General features: G+C 46.0%; 2 protein-coding genes across 2 annotated transcripts; one reads left to right on the top strand and one right to left on the bottom strand.

Moving 5' to 3' along the window:
• The first annotated feature begins 4,390 nt into the window (after positions 1-4,390).
• On the top strand, positions 4,391-5,629 carry LOC123452907 (reticulon-like protein B12). Its single transcript, XM_045129648.1, has 3 exons — positions 4,391-4,553; positions 4,644-5,039; positions 5,173-5,629. Exons 1-3 carry the CDS (start codon positions 4,517-4,519, stop codon positions 5,349-5,351), a joined length of 612 nt encoding a protein of 203 aa, XP_044985583.1. The 5' UTR covers positions 4,391-4,516; the 3' UTR covers positions 5,352-5,629.
• A 168-nt stretch (positions 5,630-5,797) lies between these two features.
• Positions 5,798-13,181, bottom strand: LOC123452899 (protein argonaute 4B-like). Its single transcript, XM_045129636.1, is given in 24 exon segments — positions 5,798-6,391; positions 6,507-6,538; positions 6,640-6,734; positions 6,880-6,953; positions 7,064-7,175; positions 7,304-7,367; positions 7,496-7,561; positions 7,679-7,806; positions 8,618-8,755; positions 8,839-8,951; positions 9,040-9,205; positions 9,281-9,394; positions 9,473-9,535; positions 9,629-9,736; positions 9,840-9,956; positions 10,034-10,193; positions 10,346-10,443; positions 10,525-10,622; positions 10,731-10,867; positions 10,956-11,180; positions 11,275-11,480; positions 11,618-11,787; positions 11,790-11,897; positions 13,158-13,181. Coding segments are annotated over 23 exon segments (2,760 nt in total). The 5' UTR covers positions 11,887-11,897; positions 13,158-13,181; the 3' UTR covers positions 5,798-6,212.
• Between the last annotated feature and the right edge of the window lie 606 nt (positions 13,182-13,787).

The raw sequence follows: 13,787 nt of genomic DNA, 5'->3' as shown, positions 1-13,787 counted from the left end.
TAGTAAAGTACACATCAACATTATGTATATCAAATATACTTCTTTCGACTTTTGCCAGCCTTCTTATCTACCAAGTATCTAGAGTTGCTCCGCCTCAGTGACTGTTCCCCTTATTACAGAAGCACTTAGTCTCGGGTTTGGGTTTAATCTTGGGTCTCTTCATTAGCGCAGCAACTGTTTTGCCGTTTCACGAAGTATCCCTTCTAGCCCTCGCCTTTCTTGAAACTTAGTGGTTTTCCAAACCATCAACTATTGATGCTCCTTCTTGATTTCTACTTTCGCAGTGTCAAACGTCGCGAATCGCTCAAGGATCATTGTATCTATCCTTGATATGTCATAGTTCATCACGAAGCTCTCAAAGCTTGGTGGCAGTGACTTTTGGAGAACCATCACTATCTCATCTGGAAGATTAGCTCCCACTTGATTCAAGTGATTGTCGTACTCAGACAATCTGAGCACATGCTCAACGATTGAGCTTTTCTCCTTTACTTTGTGGTCAAAGAATCTTGTTGGAGGTCTAGTACCTCTTAACAAGGGCACAAGCATGAAATCACAATTGCATCTCTTCGGAACATCACTTATGTTCCGTGACGTTTTACAACGTTTTCGGTGCCTTGCTTCTAAGCCATCAAGTATCTTGCACTGAACTATCGTGTAGTCATCAGTAATGTGTATGTCGGATGTTCATAGCATCCACAGACGACGCTCGAGGTGCAGCACACCGAGTGGTGCATTAAGGACATAAGCCTTCTGCGTAGCAACGAGGACAATCCTCGGTTTTATAGACTCAGTCTGCAAAGGTTGCTACTATCAATTTTCAACTAAATTTTCTCTAGGAACATATAAAAACAGTAGAGCTATAGCGCAAGTTACATCGTAATTCGCAAAGACCATTAGACTATGTTCATGACAATTAGTTCAATTAATCATATTACTTAAGAACTCCCACTCAAAAAGTACATCTCTCTAGTCATTTGAGTGGTACATGATCCAAATCCGCTATCTCAAGTCCGATCATCACGTGAGTCGAGAATAGTTTCAGTGGTAAGCATCCCTATGCTAATCATATCAACTATACGATTCATGCTCGACCTTTCGGTCTCATGTGTTCCGAGGCCATGTCTGCACATGCTAGGCTCGTCAAGCTTAACCCGAGTGTTCTGCGTGTGCAACTGTTTTGCACCCGTTGTATGTGAACGTTGAGTCTATCACACCCGATCATCACGTGGTGTCTCGAAACGAAGAACTGTCGCAATGGTGCACAGTCGGGGAGAACACAATTTAGTCTTGAAATTTTAGTGAGAGATCACCTCATAATGCTACCGTCGTTCTAAGCAAAATAAGGTGCATAAAAGGATTAACATCACATGCAATTCATAAGTGACATGATATGGCCATCATCACGTGCTTCTTGATCTCCATCACCAAAGCACCGGCACGATCTTCTTGTCACCGGCGCCACACCATGATCATCCATCAACGTGTTGCCATCGTGGTTGTCATGCTACTTATGCTATCACTACTAAAGCTACAGCCTAGCAAAATAGTAAACGCATCTGCAAGCACATATGTTAGTATAAAGACAACCCTATGGCTCCTGCCGGTTGCCGTACCATCGACGTGCAAGTCGATATTTCTATTACAACATGATCATCTCATACATCCAATATATCACATCACATCGTTGGCCACATCATATCACAATCATACCCTGCAAAAACAAGTTAGACGTCCTCTAATTTTGTTGTTGCATGTTTTACGTGGTGACCAAGGGTATCTAGTAGGATCGCATCTTACTTACGCAAACACCACAACGGAGATATATGAGTTGCTATTTAACCTCATCCAAGGACCTCCTCGGTCAAATCCGATTCAACTACAGTTGGAGAAACCGACACTTGCCAGTCATCTTTGAGCAAAGGGGGTTACTCGTAACGATGAAACCAGTCTCTCGTAAGCGTACGAGTAATGTCGGTCCAAGCCGCTTCAATCCAACAATACCGCGGAATCAAGAAAAGACTAAGGAGGGCAGCAAAACACACATCACCGCCCACAAAACCTTTTGTGTTCTACTCGAGAAGACATCTACGCATGAACCTAGCTCATGATGCCACTGTTGGGAACGTCGCATGGGAAACAAAAAATTTCCTACGCGCACGAAGACCTATCATGGTGATGTCCATCTACGAGAGGGGATGAGTGATCTACGTACCCTTGTAGATCGTACAACAGAAGCGTTAGAGAACGCGGTTGATGTAGTGGAACGTCCTCACGTCCCTCGATCCGCCCCGCGAACAATCCCGCGATCAGTCCCACGATCTAGTACCGAACGGACGGCACCTCCGCGTTCAGCACACGTACAGCTCGACGATGATCTCGGCCTTCTTGATCCAGCAAGAGAGACGGAGAGGTAGAAGAGTTCTCCGGCAGCGTGACGGCGCTCCGGAGGTTGGTGATGATCTTGTCTCAGCAGGGCTCCGCCCGAGCTCCGCAGAAACGCGATCTAGAGGAAAAACTATGGAGGTATGTGGTCGGGCAGCCGTGAGAAAAGTCGTCTCAAATCAGCCCTAAAACCTCCGTATATATAGGTGGGAGGGAGGGGAGGAGGCAGCCTCAAAACCTAAAGGTTTGGCCGAAATTGGAGGTGGAGGAGTCCTACTCCAATCCTACTTGGAGTAGGATTCCACCTTCCCACTTGGAAACTCTTTCCACCTTGTGTTTTTTCCTTCTCAAACCTTATGGGCCTTAGTGGGAACTTATTCCAGCCCACTAGGGGCTGGTTTATCTCTTCCCATAGCCCATGAGACCCCTTGGGGCGTGACACCCCTCCCGATGGTCCCCGGCACCCCTCCCGGCACTCCCGGTACACTACCGATGAGCCCGAAACTTTTCCGGTAATGCACGAAAACCTTCCGGTAACCAAATGAGGTCATCCTATATATCAATCTTCGTTTCCGGACCATTCCGGAAACCCTCGTGACGTCCGTGATCTCATCCGGGACTCCGAAAAACATTCGGTAACCAACCATATAACTCAAATACGCATAAAACAACGTCGAACCTTAAGTGTGCAGACCCTGCGGGTTCGAGAACTATGTAGACATGACCCGAGAGACTCCTCGGTCAATATCCAATAGCGGGACCTGGATGCCCATATTGGATCCTACACATTCTACGAAGATCTTATCGTTTGAACCTCAATGTCAAGGATTCGTGTAATCCCGTATGTCATTCCCTTTGTCCTTCGGTATGTTACTTGCCCGAGATTCGATCGTCAATATCCGCATACCTATTTCAATCTCGTTCACCGGCAAGTCTCTTTACTCGTTCCGTAATACAAGATCCCGCAACTTACACTAAGTTACATTGCTTGCAAGGCTTGTGTGTGATGTTGTATTACCGAGTGGGCCCCGAGATACCTCCCCGTCATACGGAGTGACAAATCCCAGTCTTGATCCATACTAACTCAACGAACACCTTCGGAGATACCTGTAGAGCATCTTTATAGTCACCCAGTTACGTTGCGACGTTTGATACACACAAAGCATTCCTTCGGTGTTCGTGAGTTATATGATCTCATGGTCATAGGAACAAATACTTGACACGCAGAAAACAGTAGCAACAAAATGACACGATCAACATGCTACGTCTATTAGTTTGGGTCTAGTCCATCACATGATTCTCCTAATGATGTGATCCGGTTATCAAGTGACAACACTTGCCTATGGCCAGGAAACCTTGACCATCTTTGAACAACGAGCTAGTCAACTAGAGGCTTACTAGGGACAGTGTTTTGTCTATGTATCCACACAAGTATTGTGTTTCCAATCAATACAATTATAGCATGGATAATAAACGATTATCATGAACTAAGAAATATAATAATAACTAATTTATTATTGCCTCTAGGGCATATTTCCAACACCTTGGTCCTACAGTGACCGACGCAACGCGATGTGGAGGGCCACCTCCTCTACATCGATGTTCGACCCATTAGAGCTACTTCCGTCGCCGGCCATCAAATAAGAGCGTGGGGAGGGAAAGTGGGGTGGACGGGAGAGTAAACTGTCGGATGTCTAGGGTTTTCCCGATTCGGGTATTTAGTGGGGTGCATGGTGGTCCAGGCTGACATATAGGTGGGGTCGATGATGGGCGAAGCAGTCGGGCGGGCTCCCACATATCCTCGCCATATTTGGGATGGATATGAGGGGTGTCGATCTGTCCGAACGTTTGAGGGTCGTTTTGGGAGTATGTTTGGGTTGTGACCGGACAGTGATCGAACGGCTTGTCCGGACGTTTATAAGGGGTGTGGGCGGTTTTTTTTGTTTTGTGAAAGCATGTGGGTGTAGGTGCTGTAATAAGTGAAGTGTGGGACATGAATTGTGGTGGGGAGAGAGAGAGAGAGAGTTGTTTGACAGGTAGGATTGACAGGCTGGACACTCGGTCGGGTCGCATTCCTTTCCAGCCAACAGCAGGCAGGCAGCGAAAATCATTTGGGAAAGTGAATCATCCATCCATGGATCGCCGCCGCCATCACCACGCCGGAGAATTCGGTCAGCAAACCTCCTCTTTCTCCCTCTCTATTTCTATCTCTATCAGCAAGCTACGATTGTACCGATTCAACTCATAGCAATCAATCGCAGTGACGGACGTGGTGCTGTGGCGGCGAGGCCGGGCGGACCTGAGCGCGCTGCTCCTGGCGGCCGCCGTCTCCTCCTGGATCCTCTTCCAATACAATTCCAATTCCAATTACACGGCCGTCTCGCTGGCCGCCGACGTGCTCCTCCTGCTGCTGTCGGTGCTGTACGCCTGGTCCAGGGCCGCGCGCCTCCTCGGCCGCCCCGCCCCGCCCATCCCCGACCTGCAGCCGGCGGCCGACGAGCTCGCCGCGCTGGTCCGCTCCGGCCTCGCCGGCCTGGCCTCCGCCTTCCGCCGCGTCGCGCAGGGCCAGCCGGGGTCCGGCCGCGTCTTGGCCTGCCTCGCCGCCGCCGCGCTGCTCGGCCGCATCGCGCGCGACCTGCCCACGCTCTGCTACGCAGGCACGTTCTTCTTCTTCTTCTTCTTTATTGTCTTTCGTTCTTTCTTGTCTTTCTATCTTGTCTGAAACTCTGAATACGACGCCATTGTCGGATCACTTGAGTTCTGCTTCTGATGTATGGATTGATGCATCAGTTGTGGTGGGCGGTCTGACGATCCCGGCGGTGTACGAGAGGTTGAGCATGGAGAGATACGCGAGGATGGCGTCCCTCAACCTCTACAGATACGAGCTCTTGTACCAGAGCGTCTCCCTCACCTGCTACCTCAGCGCCAGGGACTACCTCATCCAACTGCTCAAGGAACAGGACCCATAACCTAATCCATTCTTTTCTTTTCTTTTCATTCATGGATGACAAGAGACATTTTTTGAATTGTTTTTGGCTTGCTTGCTCTCAGAGTTTTTAGTGTGCTTGATTTGGGTTGCCTACATACTCTCTTGGTGTTCCCTTCAAATCTACACCTACTCTACTTAGATATAGATATACATAGATGCATGGATGGATTGGTTGAGTTGCAGTTTGCCACTCTGCTCTGCTCTGCTCTTGATAGAAATAGGGAGCTTTGGTTGATGGCTGCCATAATTGTTTTTGTTTGTTTGTTTGCACTCTGCTTGCTCGCTCTGGATGAAATTAATTGAATTGAGCTTGCACACCATTTTCTCAAAGCTGTGATGAAACACCACAAATCCACAACCATACCCTACTTACTCAGTAGGATACCTCCAAGCCATCCAAACAAATCACACGCCTGCCTGCCTGCCTGCCTGCAACACCATACCATACTCAACTCGGAGATAGGTAGATATCATATGATCCCACAACACCAACAAACATAACATTGTTCAAACATACATACTGCCACTACTCCACCAAAGTCTAGTCTCTAGTCTAGCTACCACATCATCCAAGGTTTACGCTAAGGTAAGGTAGGTTGGTTGGTTGGTTGGTTCAACGACGCCGACAGGAACGATAGCATGCACCACTTCCATGCTTCCCAGCAGCGACAACAACGCACTACCGACTTACTTGTTCATTCTACGGGCACCCATACAGCTAGAGTTCCAGGTGCTACCTACATACATAAGATAGATAGATTGATAGATAGATAGATAGGTTTTATACAGACACGCGGTGACGGAGGTCAGCATCCATCAAGTTCGACAACAGCCGAGCCCATCAGCAGAAGAACATGGAGCTCCTCACTTTCTCATGCAGCCGAGGCAGCTCCGGCACCGAGGCGCTGCCCACCGACGTGTGGCCCCCTCCCTGGCTCGACGAAGTGTCCGACATGTCCTCAAACTTCATGAAGGTGCCCACCTGCGCCGCCGCCAGATGCGCGTACGCTATTGGAGCAGCTGCACCATTCCAACAAGGAGCAAACAACTTGTTACTTCCTACTTACACTAGCCGAGGCCGAGGCCGAGGCCGAGGCACACACAACAGACAAAGAAGCAAGAGCGGGTCACATACCTACTGAAATCGCCGTCGTGCTCCTCTGGTACCTGAAAGGAAAGGCCACAGCAACAGGTTCAGACAATGCTTGCTTGCTTGCTTGCTTGACACAATTTATCACAAGAACCAACAAAAAACTAGTAGCACGTACACATAAGAAAGCGAGTGGACAAACTCCTGGAGCTCGTCCGCGCTGAAGCCAATCTCATCATGCAGAACATGGTAATGCGTTGGCCTCGACGTGCCCTGCCACACATAAAACATTTAAATAAACAGCAGCTTAAGTAACACACCTGCAAACCACCACCACCACCACCACCCTACTTACTCGGAAATGCTAGTGCTAGTAAGCAACAACAGAGCAGAAAGCAGAGTTTACTCTACTACTTACAATCATCCCAGCATGCGCACACATGTAGAAGTCAAAGTTCTTGGGATGGCACACTTGTTTATCCACCACCGTACCTACACAGTGATGGACATGGACACTTGCTGTTACAATCATTTCACAGAAGAAGGAAAAACTGCATGCATATCCACGTATAAAAAGCAGTGGAGTCTGGAAAAACGTTTACCAGGAGGAACATTTTCTGGCGAATTTGTCTGGAAAAATCTGGTGTGATGGTTCTTCTGAGCAACAATGACTGTGAACTTGGGCTCCCACTTGTCGTCAAGGCACTTGCATGCCTGCATTGGTTGGTTATAGAAGCAGATGAAATGACTAATGCGGCCCAGCACGGGATAATTACTTACTCGTACGTAGGTTACAAGTATTGTTGTAACAAGCACAGGTTGGGATCAAATAAATACACTACCTCGATGATCTGCTCAAGCTCGATGTTTATCACCTGGGTAAACTGGCTTTCGCTGACTCCATCCCTGAAAATAGCATCAGTTATGTGTTGTGATGTATCCATTCCGTTTTCAGCAGAGAAACATTTCAGGAACTACAAAACTTTACTGCTATTAGGCAAATACTAGTTACTAGTAGTTTCACAACTTGGTACCTGAAGATGATAACCTGGTCTGGCTTCCGCTTCCCAGAACTAGTGTAGAAGTCAATAAGTGATTCCCTGCAAATCCATTCCATTAGGAAAGCGTGCAACATAGCACACCATACATACAATGACGCACACACACACACACACACATAGTTTGGACAATGAACTGGACTCAAGATTGACAAGTACCGAATGAGGCCATCATCTTCAGTTCCCCGTGGTTTAAACAATGAGGCCATCATCTCCTGTTTGGGTGACTGAGTGTGCACTGTTGCTCTGTATTTAGAGATGAGAGGCCACTCACGAGAACTCACCACCTAAATAAAATCCAAAAGCCATAGTTACCATACCAGTAGTCATAACAACAACACTTAGAAGATAAGTAATATCCAGCACCGGCAGTAGCATAAACTTGTGGATGGCGCCAGTCACATTCCAATAGCATAGCTTATACAGAACGCTACGTTGCTTCCAATCAGTGTTCTAGAACAAGATATGCAATCCAACTGTTCAAGGACTAATGTGGGCTCAACCTACTGGCCAAAATACGTGCTTGTTCACATTCCAAAGTGACAGATGACATTTATTATTTTAAAAGAAGTGTAAAATTGATCGATGACAGTCTGTTTACGAAAATGTATCCAAACTGTGATTACTCACGGTTCATTTTCCATATCCCAATTTCTTGGGTTATATTTCGTCTATGTGGTATATACAACAATGAACACTTCTTAAAGGAAACTGTGAACTGATTTGTTAACAGTTAATAAAATAAAGTTAGTCAGCAGGTTAAATTGGTTACATGAGATTACCAGCGATTTTTTTTCATCACATGACCATAAAGAACAGTTACATCATCAACCAGACAAGGATAAGAAACAGGCACATCATGCATTCATGGTTGAGCGGCCAAGTTTTGTCAGGACAAAACCAACCATGCGCTATACCTTCCACACAAGATAGCTTAAAGAAACCTTGCAGGACTGCAGAACTGTGAACAGATAGCGACGACAATTTGGGATACTATCTTCATTGTTGAAGATCTAAGACACATTTATAGATGAAAATGAAATGAAACCTGAGCTACTATTCAGATTTCAGAGAGTAAAAAATCTGCATCCCAATTACCGCAGCAATGGAAGGCCTGTCGGACTGCCCAGGCTGACCATGTGACACATCCATGCCCAGGATGATAGTAGGCACCTTCCCCACAATGGGTATTGCACGGGCTGCTTCGATTTGAAGCAATGTGTTGAGGCCACCAAGCTGGGGCGGAAAGACGAACAGACATGAGTCAATAAAATATACAGTTATAAGAAAGAAAAGAAACCAGGGCCACGTCAACAAACCTTAGCATTTATCTTGAGTAGCAAATTACTCAAGTACTGATCATTGACTCTTTGCGGAGCTAGACATTGGGTGACTATGCCGAAATCAGCAAGACACTTCTTCTTCCAAGGACCTGCAGCAGGTTCAAGCACATATATATTATAGTAGATATTATTCCCAAACAGAAGGGTAACAACCAAAAAGAATAAAGATGAACTAACCATAAACTTCGCAATTCTTCCTCTCAGGGAGAAGGCACAAAAGGAACAAGGGTGCTCCAGGTAGCCTGGCCCTTATCTGAGCAAACATCTCCTCCACTCTTCGTGCCACCGGAGCTCGTCTCAGTGCCGGGCTCTCTTCAATTACAGTATGAGGATCCTCATATTCCTGCAAACAAATGAAGTTGATCAGCAGAAAAGAAGAAAAACTAAGAGAAGATGTTGCAGAGAAGCAGCAACATACAAGTCCCATTCCAGTCGCAACCCTTTTAAGGTCTTGGACAAGACCACGAAGATCGCAGCGCGCAGAGAAATTGACAACGGACCACCTCTTGACAGTACTTGTCCTAATCAGCTTCTGAAATAAAAAAAGAATCAACAAACAGAAGGAACACTGATAGAAAGACATGTTAGAAAGAAAAGAGAAAATGTTGACCTTCCTCGCAATATTCCAGCGTCCGTTGCGTGCGAAGAACTCTTCACCGTTACCAGCTTTCAGCTACATGATAGAATGGTTAATTAGATGCATTCAGAAGAACATCGAGCTTTCATTTGGGAGGATACTAAGCTCAGAGAATTATCAGTGACTAACCTTGGGAGCAGGCAGGACCCTCCCTTCAATCTGAGTGAAATTTTGCGCGATGGAAATGCCACACGCCTTCAGCATGGGGTCAGCGTCATAGTTGCTACGCTTAAGTGCCTTGCATATAGAATAAGAAGATAGCATGAACCGTGAGTCAAGTGCCTTGCATATATATGGTTGCAGCAAGCAAGCTAGAATATTCTAGCTGATGATAACTCACATCATTAAGGGTTGACATTCTCTCGTGAGGCTTCTGTCTTGACTTCTCGACAAGCGCAGACCTCTGCAGAGTTGACAGAGACTTCGTGTATCTTTGCAGAGGAACAAGCGTGCAAAGCTGGTCATACAAGAAGTTCACATCAGGACTCGAGATGAAATTTCAGAAAGGTAAACCAGCAAAACAGTGAAACGAACCTCCACAGGGAAATAGGTCGGACGCTTTGGCCTCCCAGCATTGATGCAGGGAAGATTGCCAGAGTAGCGCAGTTCTATGCCTCTATTCTTCACAAAGTAATCATAGACAGTAATCTCAACAGTATCAATGGTGTCCCCATTCCTCCGCTTCAATGGGAACCTAGTTAAACATGCCAATCACAAAAGCAATGAAATAAGTAGCAGAAAAATGCACAAGATAGAACAAGCTAGAAACAACAGGACACTTTTCTGAATTACTAATTTATATAAGCACTGGTAAAGATGATTAAAGCGGCAAGGGGGAACTCTCACATCTGTTCATTGCAATTTCTCTCACTCAACCCAACAATCTTGAACTCTGAATTTGCAGGAGTGGTTTTTATCCTCAAGTTCTTGAGAGCACGCTTGGCCTGTTAGGCAAGCAGGCAAATTAGATATGCTTGCACGACTGTTCGCGCAATATTATTAAGAACATCAGAGATGCAACTTACCTTCTGCCAGTCGATTTTGTCGGGGTGGTCAACTTTCTGGTTAGCAAGAAGAAAGTCGATGACAGGACCAGGTTTAACTATCATGGTTGTTGAAACATCTGCAAGTTAAAATAATTTTGACATGCGAATATTAAATCATATGTAGCCATCGCAACTTGAACGGTGGATTTTATACAAGAATACTTGATGGGTGATGATATGCATACCGATGTTTAGGGAGAGTCCACTCTGTGTACCACGGAAGCTTGAGTGAAATCCCCGGCACCCCATCACACCACCACCCAAGTCAACAAAACTGCTAGGGTTGTTGTGAAAAAACGACTGACGAACTAGAAGGCAGCCCCTGCGGATCGTCAGAAAACATAAAGCGCAGTCGTGAGGCAGCTTAAGCACGGAGGAACGTTTGAGGAGGCATAGGAGTAGATACATACTGTTTTGCAGAATGCTGCCTCAGTATGATGTCAAGAACTCGTAGAGCCTCAAGGGAGTGCTCTGATTCCTGACCTCTGATGGCCTGCCCAATTGCAGCCATAGGAATTGTTGCCGCAAAGTTGAGCTCCACCTTGAAGGTCTTGGCCTGGTAGGGTCTCCTCACCCTCTTCTGGTCGCCACCTCCAGGACTACCATTGTTGCCTCCAGGACTCCCGGCAGCAGTCCTACAACCAAGTAAAATAGAGTTAGACCTTGCACTGAACACTGAGCATGGTACTAGATAGAAACAGATTGCATGCAAGCAGGTCAAGAACTCACTTTCCACTAGCGATGTCTTCCAATACCACGATGAATTCATTGTTGATCTGAGGAAGAGCTCCAATAGTGAAGAGGCTCTTTTCACCATCATATGCAAAGTCCTTATCCGCGAGCTCAGACCGGTAGGTGTGCTGCAGCTTATCAAGGACCTTTCTGCCGATGCCCTTGCTATCGACCGGCGTATCATCCTCATACTTGAGATTGACCTACCCATCACCAAAGCATAACAGAGCTACCAAAATCAGCATGGGGATATGCAAATGCAATAACTTGAGGTGATGCATAAACATGTGACTTGTGTGAAGTAGTTATTACTAGGAAAGAAAGCAAGTGTGCTTCTTACGTAGTAGTGGTTGAAGAACTCCTCTGAAGGCTTGACAGAGACTTTGTAGTGGTTAGCAAGCAGCTGGATGGGCTGACCCTTCTTCCCCAACCCATTGGCAGGTCTGGCCATTATGTGCCTCCTAGGCTTTGCTGGCTTGCTTGGAGGTGGAGGTGGAGGTTGGCTCTCACTGGCAGCAGCAGCATCAGCATCTTGTGCTTTGATGGGCACCACGTTGGGAGGCAGAGGGGGTGGTGGTGGCAACTCGTCATCAGCAGGCTCTCCATCATGCGGGTCCATCCTGAACAAGATCAAAAGGACAGCAATGATTAGTAAGCAGTAGGTAGTAGTACCAAGGGACACAGGAAACAGAATTTGATTCACAAAAATAAACGCTCTATAGAATGAAGAAGAAGGTTTACTCTCTAGCTGCTGTAAACAGAGTTATATACATGTAAATAGGAATCAATGAGGATCACAAAAGTAATGCTGTGTACGATGAAGAAGGTTTTTACTCTCTAGTCTTCTCTAGCTAGCCCCCAAACAGAGTTATGCATTTTGTGCTTCACTGTGAGACCTTGTGTGAATCAAAATATATATATATATATATATATATATATATATATATATATATATATATATATATTGTGTGTCCATATATAGGATCAGTAACTTTGTAGATATGAATGAATTGCTAATAATGATACTGATATACCGTGATCACAAAAGTAATGCCGTGCATGCTGAATAAGATTTACTCTCTAGGTAACCCCAAACAGAGGAACATTTTCTATCCTTGGGCCAGGAGACATTGTATGAAACTATAAATCAAAACCATACTTTCTGCGCATGATTAGATGCATTAACCTTGTAAACAGGAATTAAGAATGATGCTGATACCGTGGTCACAAAAGATATGGTATGGGAAGAAGGTATTCCTGAATCCTATCATATGTCAAACCCAATTGGTGGGGTCACATCACAGACTAGAGCACGCATAATGCAGAATGAATTATCCTAAATAGTACTAGTACTAGTGCAGAATGAATTTAAGAAAGAAGGAAGAAGAAGTAAAGCATCCTAAGAGAGAGTATTAGAGTATGCATTTTGTTTTGTTTGCAACAAGAATCCAACAGTGTCATACTGTATGAGAAACAAAAGAAAATAAATCCAACAGTGTCATAGTACTGTCATACTGTATGAGAAGAGAAAAGAAAGAAAGAAGGAAAGAAGTGAGCAAGAGTCTCTGTTTTTTTCTTAGTGGAAAAAAAGAAGAAGCAGTGGAAACCTCGTCCAGAAACAAATCTGTGTGGGCGGTGGGTCAAACAAGGAGAGGGAGATCCAAATCGAAATCCAAGAAAGAGAGATAGAAAAAAACCTAAGAACCCTAGACAAGACAGGAGAGGAGAAGGGGAGTGCCAAAGATACAACAAGAAAAAAAAAGCTAAGAACCCTAGACAGGACAGGAGAAGGGGAGTGCGAAAGAAAGAAAGAAATAATCTTGGCGGCCTAATAACAAGCAGCAGCACAGAAGGGGAGGGCAATGAATCTTGAACGCAACCTGGTGATGAACTGGACTGCTGGACAATGAATCTTGAAGGGAAGGCAATTCAAGGGGGGAAAGGAAAGATTCAACCTTTAAGTCGGCGGAGGCGGTCTCGTCTTGTCTTCTCCGGTGTGGGTGTGGGGGTGGGGGTGGGGGGTGGGGGTGGGAGGAGGAGGTCTTCACTCTCACTCCCCTCTGCTCTGCTCTCACAAGTAGTAAGTAAGTAGTACTAAGCAGGAGGAGGAGGAGGAAGACCTCTGCCGCTTTGGGTGCGCTGCCGGTGCGTTGGGTTGGGTGAGAGTGAAGGCCTCGGGAGTCGCCACATCAGAGAGAGAGAGGGCAAAGGATGGGACGGCCCGGATGGGCCCTCGGCCTCGTCGCTGCCGTCATCCGTCCGTTGGTTCGGTTGGCTCTCCTCTTTTTACTCATCATCATCAATTCAACCCCCCCAACTGCATCTGCATCTGTTCCGTCAAAAAACAAAAAACAAAATGCATCAAATGAATCCACCCGACCTCAGTTGCAGTTGCAGCTCAAGTTGCCGCGTGGCCTCCTGCTCCTTCTCTATCGCTCCACACCACCACGCCATGCAATTTTTTTTATGTACACCTATTTGTGACTGAGTTGGCATTTCATATTCCTACT

This window comes from Hordeum vulgare, chromosome 1H (genome assembly GCF_904849725.1).
Source record: "Hordeum vulgare subsp. vulgare chromosome 1H, MorexV3_pseudomolecules_assembly, whole genome shotgun sequence".
Lineage (NCBI taxonomy): Eukaryota > Viridiplantae > Streptophyta > Magnoliopsida > Poales > Poaceae > Hordeum > Hordeum vulgare.
Note: the sequence above shows the minus strand (reverse complement) of the source record. Positions and strands in the feature narration are given on the sequence as shown.